General features: G+C 53.6%; 6 protein-coding genes and 1 non-coding gene across 7 annotated transcripts; 2 read left to right on the top strand and 5 right to left on the bottom strand.

Annotated features, from left to right (window-relative positions):
* Positions 1-323: 323 nt before the first annotated feature.
* On the top strand, positions 324-1,467 carry BDZ83DRAFT_646887 (NAD dependent epimerase/dehydratase; the record flags this gene model as incomplete). The annotated part of the gene is made up of 2 exons (XM_060510024.1): positions 324-345; positions 464-1,467. 2 exons carry the CDS (start codon positions 324-326, stop codon positions 1,465-1,467), a joined length of 1,026 nt encoding a protein of 341 aa, XP_060370599.1.
* Positions 1,468-2,768: 1,301 nt separating this feature from the next.
* BDZ83DRAFT_747323 (uncharacterized protein) lies at positions 2,769-3,781 on the bottom strand (the record flags this gene model as incomplete). Its single annotated transcript, XM_060513417.1, has 4 exons — positions 2,769-2,837; positions 2,903-2,928; positions 3,272-3,637; positions 3,709-3,781. 4 exons carry the CDS (start codon positions 3,779-3,781, stop codon positions 2,769-2,771), a joined length of 534 nt encoding a protein of 177 aa, XP_060370598.1.
* Positions 3,782-5,127: 1,346 nt separating this feature from the next.
* BDZ83DRAFT_t25 lies at positions 5,128-5,209 on the bottom strand. The gene has a single exon. It is a non-coding gene; the product is annotated as a tRNA-Gly (tRNA).
* An 835-nt stretch (positions 5,210-6,044) lies between these two features.
* Positions 6,045-9,652, bottom strand: BDZ83DRAFT_566311 (glycerophosphoryl diester phosphodiesterase; the record flags this gene model as incomplete). Its single annotated transcript, XM_060503843.1, has 3 exons — positions 6,045-6,185; positions 6,246-9,445; positions 9,505-9,652. The coding sequence occupies 3 exons, from the start codon at positions 9,650-9,652 to the stop codon at positions 6,045-6,047; spliced, it is 3,489 nt and encodes a 1,162-aa protein (XP_060370597.1).
* A 3,037-nt stretch (positions 9,653-12,689) lies between these two features.
* Positions 12,690-13,998, bottom strand: BDZ83DRAFT_601457 (uncharacterized protein). The gene has a single exon (XM_060507106.1). It carries the CDS (start codon positions 13,687-13,689, stop codon positions 13,036-13,038), a length of 654 nt encoding a protein of 217 aa, XP_060370596.1. The 5' UTR covers positions 13,690-13,998; the 3' UTR covers positions 12,690-13,035.
* A 251-nt stretch (positions 13,999-14,249) lies between these two features.
* Positions 14,250-16,547, bottom strand: BDZ83DRAFT_601455 (uncharacterized protein). The gene has a single exon (XM_060507105.1). It carries the CDS (start codon positions 16,407-16,409, stop codon positions 14,418-14,420), a length of 1,992 nt encoding a protein of 663 aa, XP_060370595.1. The 5' UTR covers positions 16,410-16,547; the 3' UTR covers positions 14,250-14,417.
* Positions 16,548-16,667: 120 nt separating this feature from the next.
* BDZ83DRAFT_601454 (uncharacterized protein) lies at positions 16,668-17,634 on the top strand. Its single transcript, XM_060507104.1, has 3 exons — positions 16,668-16,831; positions 16,883-16,997; positions 17,059-17,634. The coding sequence occupies exons 1-3, from the start codon at positions 16,797-16,799 to the stop codon at positions 17,389-17,391; spliced, it is 483 nt and encodes a 160-aa protein (XP_060370594.1). The 5' UTR covers positions 16,668-16,796; the 3' UTR covers positions 17,392-17,634.
* The last annotated feature ends 364 nt before the right edge of the window (positions 17,635-17,998 follow it).

The following is a 17,998-nucleotide window of genomic DNA, read 5'->3' as shown; positions in this document are numbered from 1 at the left end:
TTTGGTGCCCCACGCAACCCGCGCTGGGACCTGGATGGACCTGGAATGAAGTGGTTGCGCGGGGGTCGAGAGAGCGGGGCAGTTGTTGGGGGGGCGTTAATCATCATGCAATGGAGGGGTAAAGTGACGGCGTCTTGGGTGGTGGAGGGGCGAGCTGTACCTGAGGGAAGGATAAAAGGGTTCAAAATGTCTGAGTTACACTAGAAAATCAATCCTTTCGATCCGAACAATCTTTGAAGCCGCAACGTTGTCTCATCCATACTACATCCCAGTTGTCATTCAAGAACAGCCATTGAGAGCCATTGGGATACACAAACGACAAGATGGCCAAGATTCTCCTTACCGGTAAGTGATGAGTGAGATCATAGCCGCACTCCCAAAACCTCAATGGCATACAAACTTCACTCCTGCCGCTGAGAAGCGAGGTAATATCACACAAGACCACAATACTAACACCCACCAGGCGGTTCCGGCTTCATCGCCGCCCACATCCTCGAACAGCTCCTCGCGCGCGGCCACTCCGTCGTGACGACCGTCCGCTCAGAGGACAAGGCCCAGCGCATCCGCGACGCCCACAAGGACCTCGACGCTTCCCGCCTCCACGTCGCCATCGTCCCGGACATTGCGCGCCCCGACGCCTTTGACGAGGTCGTCAAGACCCCCGGCCTCGAGGCCGTCCTGCACACCGCCAGCCCCTTCCACTTCAAGTGGACCGACGCCCAAAAGGAGCTCATCGACCCGGCCGTGGTCGGCACCACGGCCATCCTCAAGGCCCTCAAGCGGGACGCGCCGGGCGTCAAGAGGGTGGTTGTCACCTCGAGCTTCGCGTCCGTCATTGACGAGGCCAAGACGGAGGACCCCAACACCATTTTCACCGAGGAATTCTGGAACCCCGTCACTGTCGAGGATATCGGGCGCAGTCCCGCGACGGCGTACCGCGCGTCCAAGAAGCTCGCCGAAAAGGCCGCGTGGGATTTCGTAAAGGACGAGAAGCCCGGCTTCGACCTCGTCACGCTTACGCCGCCGCTCGTGCTGGGTCCCGTGGTGCACCACTTTGCGGACCTAAACAGCATCAACACCTCCAACGAGCGGGTCGTGGACCTTGTCAAGGGCAAGTGGAAGGACGCCGTGGCGCCGACGGGCGCGGCGTACCTCTGGATCGACGTGCGGGACCTGGCGCTCTCGCACATCTTGGCGCTGGAGAAGCCCGAGGCCGGCGGCAAGAGGCTCTTCACGACGGCCGGATGGTTCAGCAACGCCGAGATCGCGACGGTGGTGAGGAAGAACTTCCCCGAGCTGAAGGACAGGTTGCCTGTGGAAGGCACCAAGGGTGGGGAGCTGCCGCCCAAGGATAAGGTGTACGGGTACGACAACAGCGCGACGGAGAAGATTCTGGGTATCAAGTGGAAGAGCCTGGAGGAGAGTATCACTGATTTGGTCAAGGATATCAAGGGGTTCGGGATCTAGGCAGCTGTCATGTGACTTGTTAAGAAACAACGAAGACACAAGACAGGGATCTTGCAATGACCTCATGACCTGTGTACGAAGAATATGTTTGTTGCTCTCAAGTGTTTGCGAATACGCAAGGTTGACGATTGGACTGTATAGTGCCGTTCCATAGCAACCGAGTATTCCCATCCTTCGTGCCTGATATTTGAAATCTTATACAAAAAATATCATTACAGAGGTCGTTCATTTCTGCCCTCATTTTGTGGCAGCCTCAAATGACCCTTTCTTACTATATACTACTAGAATAGAGAAATAAAGAAAGAAAAAACGAACACATGGGAGGGCGATACTGACCTTAGAATTCACGCCCCTGCCCGGACTCGAACAGCGCGCCCCTCAGTCAACCCGAACTCTGACTTCATTAGAGTATTTGTTTTTATTTGACCATTCGACCACCTCGCACACAGCTTGACCTGACCTCGCCGACCTAGACGGGCGTTGCTGTGCTGGTGAAGGAATTGGGATCCAGGGGGGGTATATACCATTGGCCCCCGGGTGCCGAGACAACCGCCTCAAAGGAAGGAACGAGGCAGACGGAAGAGGAATATGAGCATATTCATCATATAAAAACTGCATCCTTCCAGTATCACCAAACCACCAGACAATAACTCATCTCTTCATGAGAACCATGTAACTCGTGGGGACCGGAAGCTATAGGTTCATGTCAAGAGCCAGTCCTCAAAACATCAATGGATGCCAGTGACAAATACTCAAAACTTTTATTGCAAGAATCCGCATACTCAGTTACCTCTGATCGTTCAAAATATTCTAAATAGTGGCATTCACCCCCCAAGGTCCAAACCCAGGCCAATGCTGCCCACCACCGCCGCCTCCTCCTCCTCCTCCACCACCACCACCCCATCCACAAGCATCAGGATCCAACATCCCCCTCCTCCCCATCCACCCGCCCCCAAGCCGATTATGCTCCTCGCACAAGCTCCCATCCCGTCCCCTCACATCAACCCCATTCCCGCACCCAGGCCTCCGACACCTCGCATGCGCAAGACAGTACCGCGAACCACCCCCATTCACGCCGCCCGCAGCCGGCTCCGCGCAACCCTCCTGACCGCACACGTGGGCCCGGCAGTACGGCGACAGAGGCAGATCGAGGCTCAGCACGCCCAGCATCATCATGGTCTGCGACAGGACGACAGTCTCGCGGAGCTGCTGGCAGCCCTGGACGGAGCATTTGTGGTCGGTACAGTAGCGGCCCAGGGCGGACCGCTCGTTTTGGCAGCTTCGGTCTCGGCAGGTGTGCTCTAGGCAGAGGCTTCCTCCTTCGACGACGCGGGCGTCGCAGCCTGCTCTCCGGCAGCGGGTTGCCAGGTCTGGATGATGAAGTCAGCTTGCTTGGTCTGAGATGAGACAGAGAGCAGCCAAGGTGAAGGCATACGATCTCAGGGGCAGATATCAAAACCTCTGTCAGAAAAGCAGAGTGAAAGAGGGGGGCACCACTCACGCTCCTCGCACATATCCCTCACATTCTCCCCGTCCACATGTCGAAACCTCTCACACCCAGGCGTCCCACAACTCCTATGCCGATCACAGTACTCCCCAAACGCCCCATCCCTCTCACAATCCCTCCTCGCGCACTTATGCCTCACGCACATATCACTCCTCTCCCACTTCCTCTCCCAGCACCCCTCCCGATCACACTCGTGCCTCTTGCAATACCGTCCCGCCACGCCCCCCGCGTCCGGCATATGCCTCGTCTTGATCCTCCCGCAGCCCCTCTCCTCGCAGGTATGCGCCAAGCACGTACCCTCGCCGGCGCCCGCCGCCCTCGCGTTGCCGCACGGCGGCTGCTGCTCGAACCTGCAGTGGTGCTCGCCGCAGTGGGCCGAGGGGACGCCGTGCTCGTTTACGTGGGCGAAGCGCCGGCAGCCGGGCGTGGCGCACATGCGGTGACGGTCGCAGTGGCGGGACGGGTCGTGGGGGTCGCCAGTTGCGCCGGGGCAGCGGGCTAGGCAGGAGGGAGCGGCGCAGGTGTGGGAGGCGCAGAAGGAGGAGGGCGGGGATTTTGGGTTTGTGCAGTCTTGGTGGTCGCAGCGGTGGTCTGGGCAGTATCTGTAGTCGGTGCCGTTGGGATGGTTGCGTTGGTTTGCGCAGCCTTGTTGTATGCAGTTGTCTGAATGGCTGTGAGATGGACGATGGAAATGTATGCTAGGGTAAAAAGGCTGGGAGGTAAGGAACACGTACGATACTGTGAACAGTACCTAAACTCTTTAGGATCGTAGTTCTTGATGTAGTTGTTGCATCTAGCATCATTCATTGTGCCTTGGCATAGAAGATCTAGCAAGAAAGGTCAGTTTTAGATATCTTAGGGGTAAGTGATATATCCGCGAGGTCTAGGGGCTACGTACGTTGCTGACAGTATCCCCTGTTATTTGTCCTCATGTTCAAACACGCAGTATTGTGATCAATCTTCTTGCAGCAATGAAGCTTGCAGAATCGAGACGGATAGCGGTTTCCATCTTTCGTCAAGGTCACCCTGGTGTAAGGGCATCGACCCGCGGGAGTTGCGTAGCTGCACAGTCTCTCCAACTCCTGAGGCGTGAGTCTCTTTCTCCTACTCATGGTGAACTCCTGTGACTTTGGTCAGTCGATGTAGTGTTTGATTCATGTGTACATGGACTCGGAAGAGAAGAGTTTGTTCAACAAAGTTTGAGTTCATATGCTGAATACTAAAGAGAAATGAAGACGAAGCGGGGGAATGTTGCTCAGTACTAGTCCCCCCTCGGGCTTTTAAAGCGCGGACCAGAAAGCAACGCTTTGAAGTCCGCATAAAGTCGGTGAGCAGTTACCCGCGAGGCAAATCTAGGCAACAGAAACTCGCGTGCAAAAGAATAGCTTTCTTCTGTGGGATGCGAGATATAATGGGACACCTCAAGCGTGATGACGTGGGGAGGAAGGCGGTGGTAGTCGAGGTATGACGGAGGAGAGGGCTGCTCATGTGAGGGCCCAGTAGAGACCCGGTTATGCGTTACTCCAGAAGACAAAGAGACTCGTGACTTGGATGTAAAGGCGAGGATGTCGAGTATTACAAAGTTCTTTGGATAAGGCCATCCGATGCCATGTTTGGCCTTGCTGTTGAGGGGGCGGTGTGCCTCAGAATGGTTCCACGAAGATGTCGGTACCCGGGTTTGGGGTTCAACGGTGAGTCTCTCTTCGGGAGGCAAAGATGGGACTGATGGATGTTTGCTTTACACTGAAGAAGAGACGAGGTCACCGAGCTGAGAGTGCTTAGATTTTCCAAAGGCCATCTGATTCAAATTCACAGATGATGGATTCAGACTAGGCAACGTGAGGTCATGGCACTGGTTCCAGTAAAGAGCATACATAACCTTTATGGTTCATACCTAGTACGCAATGCAAGGGATTATCCCCCCCTAACGATGAGAAACTTGAGACCACTCACCTGAACAGGGTAAGTAAAAGCTCCATCTTGTGTATCATCCCGGGCGACTTCAGCAACCCCGACTGTAGTGTCATTGTCAAGAATGACCGTATGATAATCTCCTAAGCCGAAGGAAAGTAACCAGGATCAAAAAGCAACATCCCAAAGGCATATACCCAGTCTTCCACAAACCAAAATATCCTTCAAATCAATAAAAGAATTGCGTCGAGGGGGAATCGAACCCCCGGCTCCCCGACGCTGCTTGGATGGCAACGGAGAATTTTACCACTAAACCATCGACGCAGATGATCCCGAATCGAGGTTGTCTCGATGCTGGTTGGTTGAAGGTGACGGGTGGATGTGCAATTATATCCCTCAGCTTGCAAAATTTCGACGAGGAAGGGGTTCCAGGGTTTGTGGTGGGTTGACGTTGGAGTTGGTGTTGTGGAGCTGTGGGTTGTTGGGTGGGGCTTTGGTTCACTACGGCACTACCCGGTGTAGGAATCCTTCTTCGATTGATTTTGGGCAAGGCGGAAAAGAAAAAAAATCTGGATATGCGGGTTGAGAGATGTGTTGGTTTGGTTTGCGCTGCATCGGGTTGGATGTGCGTGATGTGTAAAGTGAACTTCAAGTTAGGCAGTAGTTGTGAAACCAATAACCACTACGGGTCAGAGTCAGCATCATTCGATGAGACGAGGCAGGGGCTGGACTGACGCCTTAACTTTGAAATGAATGAGATTGTGCAGAGAGATGGGCAAAGTAGGCTGTTGAACATGCCGGCATTAGCCTCAACAACAAATTACAAGTGAAGGCCACCCCCTCTCGACAGGTTGCACCTGTGCCACATCTCGGTAATGGACGTCGGTACGATAAACAAGCAGGACCACGCGAGGTCGTTCTCTGTATTGTTCATAATCTACCCTCAAAAACCTGTTACGGGTTGCGAGAGGCTGTTTAAGCCTCTTCAGCTGCTTTTCTCTCAATGTTGAAAGCTAGTCGAAACACAGTCGACCAGCTGGAATGCCAATTTGCCCTCCGGCGCGCTATGCCATGTAAGATATGTATTTCTCCGCCGCCCCCCCCCCCCCCCAATTCTTCCCGTACTGTGGAACCGAAAACCGCACACATATGCTTTCCTCTAAGCTGAATCGCCCTCGGACCCCTCCTCTAGGTCTTCACCGGCACCCTTGAGGACTTCGGCCTCGGTCGTCGTCAGGCCCTTTCTAATGGCGAGGACATTGTCCACGATGACTGCATCGATGCCTTCCTTCACCTGGCGCTGCGAGTAATAATCAGCATCACTGTCTATCCGTATTGCATTTCAGGACATGAAACTTACCTGGACCATGATGGGGTTGTTGTTCAATGTACCGTAACTGACACACAGCAGACCGCTTTCCTTGACGACGCGTACAAGCCGGGGACTGTTAATCAGAGGCTCGGCGGCACTGACAATACCAATCAAGTTCCAGCGACTGGCGAAACGAATCGCCTCCTGGAGAGAAGACGCTCTGATATCACCGACAGGGCAGGTGCCCGCATCCGTCAAGAACATGATGGGTATGGAAGGCTGCTTAAAGGTCAAGCAGAGGCAAATGTCCGGGTTAAAGGAGCTGAAGATGATGTGCCTGTTGCCAGCAAGATCATAGACCTTGGACAGGACGGTGTCGCAGAAGGAGTTGAGCTCAACGGCGTAGGTGTCCATCTCCTGCTCCTCACTCTCGTGAAGCATGGGGTACTTCATCTCAATGTTGAAGCCAATGTGCTCGGGGAGCTGTCGGAACAAGTCCTCCAAAGTGGCAAATGGAGCTTGAATGAAGTTGCCTCTGGAGTTGGCTTTGTAGCCCTTGTTCTTGAAGTCGCGAGTGTGCTTCATGCGCTCTTCACTGTGTCCATTGAGGCCATCACCAGCGTAGCCCATGGACAAAGACCGCTGTCTAGGGCCAGGTGCGTTGTTTCTCACGCGCTCGATTCTCTCATTGACTGCGTTCACACCGTTGTTGACACCATTGGTGCGGTTCGAGTCGGGGTTGATATGCAGGAACTGCTCCAGGGTCAAGGTATGAACCGGGGCATCGATACCTGTCTCACTGACAAGGAAGTCGTGGTAAATAACCGGGACATGATCCTTGGTTAGCTGAACATCGAATTCGACGTACTGCGCACCCAGGTTGGCTGCTGCGATGAATGAAGGTACCGTGTTCTCTCCAAGCTGGAGAGACTTATTGCTCGTCATGTTCTTACCCATGCCGCGGTGACCAATGACCATCGTGTTCGCTAGCTTCTTCCAGTAGGTCTGCTGGGAGTTGATTTCCATGTTGGGGTGTGAGAATGGCGTGACAACTAGGAAGTTGAAGTTGACAGTGCCAATGACATCCAAGTTGTTGGCCAGAATCGGCACACAGACATCACCCTGAAGGTTCATGCGCTTCGTGCCAAGCGTCGGCCTGATGGATGACAACAGGGCCACGCCGCGTCCAATCTTGTTCTTCTCATTTCCAGAGTAAGTTGGGACAATGTCAAACATCAGCTTGACCTGGGAAGGGTCTGCCGAAGTGAACACGATAGGCTCTGTGGAGATTGTCTCGTGAACAGGCAAGTCAACAATGGTGGGCTCCCCCTTGGCACCACTGGCCGACACGACAATGGACAAGGCGGTGTCGAGTTCCGTCAAGTGGGCCTCGGTCAAGGGAACGCGGTCGAGTTTGACGGCCTCGAGATTCTTGCGCATATCCATGGATCCAAGACTAACGAGAACCATGCTCTGATCGGTAAGGTAGCGATGACCAAAGGTCTTGACCGGCTCGACGGGACGAATAGCACCATTTGACTTGCGACCATCGATTGAAGACATGTTCTCAGGAGACGAAGACCGAGGAGAGCTCTCGTTGGAAAGTTTGAGATTGTTTGTGGGCTGCACAATCTCGGACTCGGCCTGAGTAGCGAGGAGCCTGGCAATGTCGAGATGACCACGCAGGGCGGCATGTTCCTTGGCGGTCCAACCAGAGGAGTCGGCCTTGGCGACAACCGCGCCAGAGTCGACTAGCAATTGTACCATTGACAAGTGACCGTCAACAGCGGCGACATGAAGCGGGGTCCAGGCGTAGGTGTTCTCTGCGATCTCGAGGTCGGCTTTCTGCTCCTCGGTGCCGGCAATCAGCGACTTTGCGATTTCATCGTGACCGAATCGGGCGGCAAGGTGCAGAGCGGTTTCACCCGTCTTGTCCTGCCAGTTGATGTCGACTCCAGCTTCAACGAGCATCTCGACGATGACCTTGTAGTTGGACTTGGTGGCCATAGCGAGAACCGCACCGGACTTAGACACCGTTCGTCTCATCTCGGCCTTCCTGACACTCACACCCTGCCAGTTTTCACCCTGAAGAAGAGCTTTGGTGGTCAATGGATGTCCACCAACAACACTCAGGTGCAAAGGAGCATATCCTTCGTTATCCTGCCACTCGGGGGCATCGATGCCATTCTCAACGTTGAATTGGCCCCATTCCTGCATCTTGGCCATGATGATCTGGCACACGACGACGAAGCCGAATCGGGCGGCATAGTGAAGAGGCAAACGTCCAAAGGAGTCTCTGGCACTGAGCGCATCTCTGTGCTCGAGCTTGAGAGTGTCGAGGAGGTACATGAGAATCTGGACAGCCTCATCATCTTTGCCAAGCAGCTTCGTCTCGTTCTGATTGAGTGCGCGGGGAACCACAGCCTGCGAGACTGCTGGCTGGAGGTCGTGAGAAGTGAACTGAGTGCCGATCGGGAAGGGGTACGATTTGGGCTCATTGTCAGGATCAGATGACTTGGTTCTGCCAATGTGAATGACAAGTCGGTGAATGCAGTTGCGGTGATTGATGTCCTCGGGCTCGTAAATGGACGGCAGCTGATCGATAAGATAGGCGATGCTCGCCTTGGATCTCGCAGCAATGGAACGCTGCAGGAGGTTGAGAAGCAAGCTTTGGGAGGACTGCTCGCCAGTCACGTTGCCCTCGTCTAGCCCGGCCCTGAGTGAGTCGACATTGTCGTTACGGATGGCCTGCTCCAAGGTGTCGAGTAGGTTTTGCGACAAAGTCAACATGGCCTTGGAGGATGCGCGGCCCAGCGACCGCACTGACCTGTCCGACTTGGAGTCGTCAACGTTGCGGGCGTCACCGAGGGCGGAGATCCATTTGTTAATCTCAGTGAGGAGGCGCGTGCTCGTGGTGTCCTTAGCAAACGGCAAGGGGTCGACTTTTGTCGAGATGTAGCGGTGCTGGGAAGCCGTCTCGGGGAGCTTCTTGTCGAGCTTCTTTGTGATTTTGACGAAGCCTCTGCGGTTGATCTCGGCGAACCAGTTGAGGTTTCTCAGCATAATGCGCATCTCGTAGAGAGCGCCCATGAGCTCCTCGGTCTCATCCTCGTCGAGGTTGGAGACGACGTCGGGGACGCGGCCATAGCGGTCGCGCAACAGACTGAGACGGCGGACGGCCTCGCCAAGCTTGCGGTTGTAGAAAGAGTCGACGTCTTCGAGATTGCGATCCAGGGCAAAGAAGAATTCTGCAAGATGTGGTCAGGGGATGGGCTGCGCCCTCACGGTCCGGTCCAAGTCCGCCCACCTGCAAGATCCACCGTCTCTCCGTTCTTGGCCGATTGCGCCGCGGCCTTGATCAACTTCTTTAGGCCCTTGTAATTGATGTAGAAGGCCGCCCACTCGGGGACTTGGTTGCGGGGGAGACTGCAGACAGCGTAAGCATGACTTTCCATGAAATGACGAAGCGGTCAGATAAGTAAAGGCAAGGCCAAAAATAGCATAGATATCGGTTTCTGTCGGATGAAGCGGCAAGAGGGGAGAGAGGGATGGGGAGGAAGGCGCACTTTCTGCCGAACTTCATGGTGAAATGATGCCTGAGTCCGTTATCAGGGATTGAATGTGACGCTGTGGCGTCGGTTGGTAGTGATACTGTCTAGGCGATACAGCTTGTGAAAGAATGCTGCAGCAAACAGATAAGGTGCTGACGAGAAAATAAGACGGCGAAAGTGAATGTTGATGCTGAACGGCTGCTTAGAGGCAGATAGACTCGCAACCGCAATCAAACATTTTCTCTTCTTCTCAGTTCTCGTAGGTGGTCGTGATTTCGGCTGGGGGATAAGTTGATGACGGTCGGAAGTGTGTAGTGAGAGGTGTGGTGAGGTGGTGAATGCGGTGAGTTGGAGAAGGTACCAAAAACTTGAAGAAGAAACAAATCCAAGTCAGTGTACCGGGGAAAACTCGAGATACAGAAGGCACTATCCGCTTCTTCTTTGTTGCAGCAAAAAAGAGAGGATCCAGAAATTCGAGGTCGCTCAGTCAATCAGTCAGTCACGAGAGTCCTGTTGGTTTTTCCAGGTTCAAGGAGCTCCACATCCAGCTCGCCATTGACTGAAAAAGGGCGGAGAAGCAGTGATTGAGATGGCGTATCTGTACGGTATTTGGTATTTGTCCAATGACTGGCTTACCAAATACACCTCTACAGAATCCAAAGAGAAGAAGAATGAGAAAAGAAAGATCTGGGCCCCCTTCAGGAGAGCATCAGTGGGTTGGAGGGGGATTATGTATGAATGAATGAACCAGAACTTCAGACCGACCGGCGCAAGGAGAGAGTGGATTGACAAGTGACGGAAGCATGCAACAGTACCTACCTCCAGGTCTGCACCTCTGGTACCTTAGCACCTCACCTTACTACAGCAATACCTAGCAGGACACCAGGAGAGAAAAGAAGAGGTGTGGGAGGTGTGAACTCATCTCAACCTCCACAGCGGCCGCAGGGTATCCGAAGCCTTGGCATGCCGTACCTCTTTGTCGGTCGTCAGGTACCCAACACACCAGTTGATGCTGTGGAGGGTACTGCCGAGCCCCGGCGCGACGACTCGAGACACAGTCGGGAGGTACCTGAGACACCCAAACCACCTCACCTTCCACCACCCAGCACCAGTCGCTTCTGAACGTGACGGCAGGTGCGTTGGAAGGCAGGCACGCAGGCACAACAAATGGTAGTAGCAACCCAGCAAGAACCCTAGGTAAGGTTCCTGCCCTTGAAATGAAGAAAAAAAAAAAAAAAGACAGTGTTCACTGGAGAGTATCCAAAAACAGCTTGAGGTGTGGCGTTATCCGGTCGGTGAAGTCAGCCACTTGGAAGCCGCCGTTGACCGCCCGTGGAGCGCCGCCCCTGTTTGATTCGCCAAGTCACGGGATGGCCGCCCCATCACGGCTTCAGCTGGCCGGCCTGTCCATGGTCACCCCGCCGTTGATGTAGCACCAACACTGGCTATCCCATCCTTTTTTCCCTTCCTCTCTCCCAATGCCTCCAATGAATGAATCCTCACGTCAGTGGTCGTCACAAGTGAGGAAGATTAATGAAAAGAGTTGCACGCTGATGTTGCTGGCTCAATTGATCGGATTACACGTGTATGCCCTAGGTATTCTGCGCCGGTCTACCGTCTACCGGCCGGTGGTGGTGGTGCATCGCAGGTGAGCCTGTACCGTTCACTAGTACCTCATAACCCAATTCTAATCACTTTAGTGCCCTGCACCGCGCTCCGCGCTCCCACCTCTCCGAAAGGTAGGTAGGTAGGTACCTTGGGGAAGGTAGGCTCACTGGGCTGAAGGGCCTGAGGCGAGTCGGGGCCGCGTCCCGGGACACATCTCATCTCGCCTTCGAGCAGCCCTCCCGGCACGCCGGGTCAGATGGGCTGTCTAAAAATTCCAGACCGCCTCGTAGGCTTGTCAGGTCGTCCGTCCTCATGACCTTTCCACCCCCCGGAGGACTCGCCGAGGGCGGGAAGGACCCTGAAACCGACATCGGTCTCTGTCCGGTCAAACTGCACGTTTTGGCCGCCGTTGGAAGAGAAAAGGCACCTGCATGATTCTAAACATACCTACCTAGTATTCAAATGTCCATACCTCCGCGCGCCTCTGCTGCGTACCTTTGTACGGGTACCCCTTGAGTCCTGACTCTTGCGCATACAAGTGACTGGTCCAAATCCATCGCGGCCCCAGGAATGACCTACACCAGACCCCACCCAGATCTGGTTCCGTGATGCATGTTCCAAGTTTTTTTTTTTTTTTTTTTAGGGGTCCTGTCGCCTGGCCACTTTGGCCAGGGCAAAAGACCTCGGCATCCCGGCATCCATTCCTCTACAGTCTGCAAATATTGATTGATAATGACAGGAATTGGGGGCCTCTTGCTTGATGCCAATTCGGCTCTCACGGAGCTGCTAGTCACTTTTACTGCTGACTAGCCAAACTCGCCAATATCACGCTGTTGGAACTTGGGTGACGACTGATCAGCAAGGGTCTAATGGCAATCCACAGGGAAGAAACTCGTGTACGGAGTACAACGGCAACGTCACGCTTCACTATGTGTTGCCATGGTTTAGCTTTGTACCCTTGTGATCAACCTGGGGAAGAGTCTTCAGCCTTTTTACGTGAATCAAGAGCTGACAACGTACTCCCAAAAGAGTAGCACAACGGCCAAATGGGATCCCTTCAACGCCCACCCCTAACTAATTTAGACTCTCCAGTTCCTGGGATTCTTTTTCCACACTTGCGGCTTACAGCATCTCCTAAACTAATATGGCCTTTTGCTTTCAGGTTCGTCCCTCTGACGAAGCCTCTACAACTCAGCGAATCAGTAGCATCAACCAATCACCAAATGAGGTAAACATACCTTTACTTGAACCCTCTTCCTATCCGAAAGTTTTCCCTCTATAACTGTCACGCAAAGCCAGATCCAAACAAGCTTGCTTCACGTGTCGTGTCTAAATCCCAATTTCGTTCTTTTCCCCCGCCTTGAATTATATTACAATGATATCACTCGTGACTACCCCAACAAAGTCAATCCCAGTTTGCCAGACGCTCGGGGCCGCAACCCTCTTCCCGCGCAGTGTCAAAGACGTGCGACCGACATGGTACGATCTCATTTCTTGGCATCCTTCAAACTTCCCTTTCGAGGCTTGTTCAGCTGTGGTACTTGGGTCTCAGCTGTCCTGGCACAGCAATAGTAGCGGCCTGGGGATCTGATGCTTTGAGCCGCAGGGAACGAGGAAGTAAATCCAAGCGGCACCAAAAACACAATACCTAACAACTAGTCTACCTTATCATGCACAAACTAATCTGAATCATCATTATCATCGTCGTCGTCGTCTAGCGGAACCCGACGAGCCCAGTACGGGTTCGTCTCGGCCATCGTCGCAATGCCCTCTCGCGCATCATCCAAGATTTGCGCCGCCTCCGGCATCTCAACCCACGACGGCCGCGCGTAAATATACTTGACCTCCATCTCATCGCCAGTGTACTCGGGATTATCGTACACCGCCCGCGCCAGCTCCAGGATCTGCCTCTTGAGATTGCGCACCAGCGGCGACGCCACGAATCCGTGATTCTCCGCCAGTTCGCGTCGCTCCCGGATGATGTGCGACCGGATATTGTACCGCTGGATCGTGTCAATCACCTCGGATGGAAGGACCCTCTCAATGCCGCCTTTACCCTTGCAGTAGACGACCACCTTCCTCAGCATCCGGTCCGCGTTGCAAATGTCCCAGAGGTCCAGGTACAGCTTGATCTTGAGCAGCAGTAGCCCATCCAACGTCCCAAACAGCACATTCTTGCTCCTCATAATCGCGTACGGTGACTCAAACACATCCTCCTTGTACCGCTTCTGCCTTTTCAGCCGCGGATAAACCCCATCGTCGCGCAGCGTCCACCACTTTGCCACATTATACGCATCCTGGTCCCTACCAAGCCTCATCAACCCGAGCGGCATGTACTCCCGCGACTCCTAAACACCGCGATGATCAAGCTCCAATATATCAAACCGCTCCGCCAGCGAGTGCTGCACCGCGTCGACGGTGTGCTCCAGCTGCAGCGTCTTGCTGTACCTGTCGTGCGCGATCAGGTAGGCCTCCTCCGCCTCGTAGTCCGGGAAGACCACAACCGCCCTGGTCCGCAAACTCCACCGGCTCCGTCGACTCCTGCCAGTCCCTTGGGAACCAGATCATAGTGTTCAACTCTTGATTAATCCTTGAGGGGTCAGTATAAAATGTGTAAGAATATAAAATGTGTAAGAATATTTCGTGACTTCTTTTTCTAAAGAATGCGAAGAGACGCAGCAGGTGAGAGGGGAGGTGGTGAGGTAGGTAGGTAGCAGGTGCACTTGTGTAAGTCAACGGAGCGGGGTTGAGGAAGAAAAAGCAACCATGAGAGTTTGAACCGGAGCAACTTCTTGTCTAGAATAATACCTTGCTATCCGGAAGCCAACGGAAGCGGATCGACCAGAACCTACCTCACTTGGTAGAGGAACCTTATTTGTATCAATGATGCAGTGCGGTCGTCCTTATTTGAATTGCTTGATATTTTGATGTACATGAGCCCCTACTATCAGGGGCATCTGACAGCTGGCTTTGGCCTAGGCCCTCTATTCTATCCATCAATTTGGCCTTGGCATATACGTGCCATATAACCATAATGTTACATGTGTGGTATAGTACATATTTACAGAATTTCGATCGTTTCAAAAACCTCGTCAATGGTGGTTTTGTTCTCGTGCTTCGTGTTCTTCGGTTTCATCCCCGCCGCCTCTTCAAGGCGATCCCATGCGGACGATTGACCCTGATTCTTTGAAAGAGCGTTGCTTTTACTCATGCTTTTCTGCGACAGCTGTGTCTCTGACGCTTCATCCAGGCGATCCCAAGCAGACCAGTCGACGTTTTCCTCCTGCGAGAAAGACGTCCCGGGTTGGTCTTCCGGGAGACCCTCAGGCACTGGCCAAACCAACTTTGTCGCTCTCCACATCCTGTACATCTGCGGAGAGCCCGAATCAATGCGGATAGTACTGGCGCTACCCGTTTTCACGCGCTGAATGTAGTCGCGCGCGCTGTCCAATAACCACTCCGTTTGGTATACGGTGTGGGCTATTCGTGTGATGTAAGCTACACGCTTTTGCTCCTCGCTTGACACAATCGAGAACATAGGATCTTTCAAGAACGGTGCCACGCTGATCGGCAAGCTGTGTTCCAAGCCGCAAATATCCAGTAAGCTCCGTATGCGCCGCGCAAGATATAGCTTGTCGTTCTCTCGAAAGAATGCTTTCTTGATCAGCACGGGTCTGCTCTTCAGTACTTCCAAAACCTTGGCTGCAGCTGTGCGATCCAGGGAGCGGGCGCAATAATCGAGCAGCTCGGACGTCGTCCGCGGGCTAATTACGAGGTCTGCCGTGATGCTCGCCGCAAATGCACCCACAGCAGCCCTCAGTCTGTCGAAAGCCAACATGCCTTCGATGATAGCGGCGAAGACTCTTTCATCAAAACGCGCCCTCTCGACGACGTAATGGGAGCCGATTGCGACATCTTTCCTTCTAGCCCATCCGTGAAGAGAGAAATGCTCCGCCACCTCCTCGCGCCTCTTTCTCCGGATCTTGGCACCTCGTTGGTCTTTGCCGGTCATGCGAGCGATGAAACCCGCAAAGTTGTCTGCGTCCTGCGTCGTCCTGTAGTGATTGAGGATGCACACCAGGGTAAGCTGCGTGGGCTCAAGCTTGCCCTGGTAGAAAGAAAGAACCACCGCTGAAGCAAGGCCATGCATCCCAACTCTGTCCAGGCCCGCAATAAGATGGTTGTATGTGTGAATGGTGAGGGATGAAGGCGATACGAGGAGATTGTGACATACACTGTAAATCGTATGTTGAAAGTTCTCGGGAGTCGAGGCGTCAAAAATACTCCTCAACGCCTTGTTCAGCTCCCGGCTCCACGTGTTCAGAGCCTCATTGCTCAGTTCGCTTTCATCCCAGATAGGGAACTTCCTCCGTATCAGCTTGTCTACCTCCTCTCGCGCCGTTTGCATTCCTTCGCGTCCAACCATAGATTCGCCTGCGTCGAGAAATTTGTAGACCAAAGCTTTCGTTGCCACCGCTGCCGCCTTGGCTTGCCTCGGCGTCCGCGGTGCGCGGTGCTCAATGGGCATCCACTCTTCTGTCGCGAGCTTCTTAACCAAGGCTTCGTAATTGACCCCTCTGACTTCGGTTGAAGGACTCAGCTCGTATATCTTCCATAAACGGTCCACGTCGGCCTTTGTCGCAACAGTTCTCTGCCACCTATATGAGGGCCCGAGGGCGTCGAGAATCTTGCTGATTTCGGGGTTTTGTGGAACGTGATCTTGTAATGCGCCCGGATATCGGTTGCCAATGTCCCCAGCAGGCGGTTTTTTGGGAGCTTTCTCCTTTGCTTTTTCGACAAGATTTGCCAGCTCGCTCGAGACCTCTTCAATCTGTCGGTCCAAATCCTTTCGCCGCCTGTCTTTCCTCCCTGCATCCAGCATCGCTGCCGTTGCCATTATCGATGTATAGCACGCCGTGAAGATCTCGCTAAAGGTCGGTTTTCGTTGCGTCGAGCGCGTCGCCGACTGCCGTATCATGCCCCCGGAGGCATTAAAGCAGGCCTTGCAGCCGCATCGGTGCGCCTGGCCCGCTCTAGACCAGATTGCCTGCATTCTGACGGCATGCCGGCTATTGTGGCAGCCTCTCTGAGTCGAATTGATGCGTTGACGTGCGACGAGGCGTCGAGGGTGGTCGAAATGATCGGTACGTTCCAGGCGCGGAAATTATCGTCTGATGCACAATTACTGACGATCGACTTAGCTTGGCCGAGATGACGGGTCCAATTGACAAGGGCCAATTGAAAATGTAGATAGACATTATGCGATTAAGCGACTATTGTGACTAAATGGTGTATCTGCTTATAGAAGTGACGCAGCTGCCCCTCCATGAAGTAACCCCACCATGACTTTACAGCGGCCCTCGACAGCGCCGGGTGCGGGAAACAATCGAACAACCACAATCTGAAAGGCACTGAGCTCAGAAGGAAAGCCAAATAGACAATGTTCGCCCTTTATCTCACAGCCGAGCTCAACGGGTCAGTCTGAATAGTTCCAAGATCTCAGAACATGACACTAACTTTCTACAGCGTCACAAATCTCCGCCCCGATGATAGCGAGGGTAATCCCTTCTGGTACACTTTCAAAGTCCAGTGCACATCCTGTCGCGAAGTTCATGACAAGACCGTCGGTGTCAATCGCTTCGTGAGTCTCTCCCCTGACCATAAGGCTTTTGGACACCCCACTCATCTGCTGTTCAATTCAGGACGAAAATGAAATGAGCGGCAGCAGAGGCGAGGCCAACTTCGTCTGGAAGTGCAAGAACTGCAAGCGCGAGTCTTCCGCTTCCGTAAAGGCCGCCCCGGCTTCGTATGAACAAGGCGAGCCCGCGAAGCAGCAAAAGATTCTCGAGTTCGACTGCCGTGGACTTGAGTTCACTGAGTTCATCCCCGAGGGCGAGTGGCTCGCCGAGGGCATTGATTCAAACAGCAAGTTTTCTGCCATTGAGCTCACGGACGGCGAGTGGTATGACTATGACGAGAAGGCAGGAGAGGAAGTGAGCATCAAGGATCTGAAGTGGGAAGTCAAGCGCGCTTGAAGGGGTTTGGTGAGGGTTCGGTTTACGGAGTACCCTAGTATATCGCAGGGCGTCCGGTGTGACTTGGGGTTCGATGCGGTATGGCGGATGTGGGACAAAAGTATGGCGCGTGGTTTCTGGCATTCATAAGCTCTTTGGTCATTATCAAGGCATATCGCCTGCATTAGCACGAACGAAGCAACGTTTACGGCACCCAACGTGTAGTCTAGCTTTCCTGGTTTCAGAATGTATGGGTATTGAACATCTCTATGCCTAATCTACAAGAAGGTCTTCCCCTGCCCTCTATTCCATGCATGACATCGTCAAATACGTCAAAAGTAACCAGCCCGTCCTCTCTCATCCCGACGTTCCTCTCCACGTTTTTCGAGGCCGAGCCAGCTTTGAGATTCTAATCTCGTTTCCTTTCCTTCGTGATCGTTCCGAGCAAACGAGCGAGTCACTCCTCAAATATTTGTGGCAAGCGAGCCAAAGACAAGCTATTGTCCGCGGAGTACTCAGTGCTCATGCCCAGAAATCACGATACAACCCAGGCAATGGGTCAGGCAAAAATTCAGACGTGGATTATGCCATGTTCAAGTGCGCTGCTCTTGACAGCAAAAACGTTCCG

This window comes from Colletotrichum acutatum (assembly GCF_030867785.1).
Source record: "Colletotrichum acutatum strain CBS 112980 chromosome Unknown BDZ83scaffold_6, whole genome shotgun sequence".
NCBI classification, from domain to species: domain Eukaryota; kingdom Fungi; phylum Ascomycota; class Sordariomycetes; order Glomerellales; family Glomerellaceae; genus Colletotrichum; species Colletotrichum acutatum.
The sequence above is the reverse complement of the archived record's forward strand: the minus strand, read 5'-3'. Positions and strand labels throughout refer to the sequence as shown.

Coding starts and splice junctions, on each gene's coding strand:
- BDZ83DRAFT_601457 (XM_060507106.1), bottom strand. CDS start 13,689: ATGCCGCTCGGGTTGATGAGGCTTGGTAGGGACCAGGATGCGTATAAT.
- BDZ83DRAFT_601455 (XM_060507105.1), bottom strand. CDS start 16,409: ATGCAGGCAATCTGGTCTAGAGCGGGCCAGGCGCACCGATGCGGCTGC.
- BDZ83DRAFT_601454 (XM_060507104.1), top strand. CDS start 16,797: ATGTTCGCCCTTTATCTCACAGCCGAGCTCAACGG. Junction 16,832..16,882: donor CTCACAGCCGAGCTCAACGG/GTCAGTCTGAAT, acceptor AACTTTCTACAG/CGTCACAAATCTCCGCCCCG. Junction 16,998..17,058: donor CCGTCGGTGTCAATCGCTTC/GTGAGTCTCTCC, acceptor TGTTCAATTCAG/GACGAAAATGAAATGAGCGG.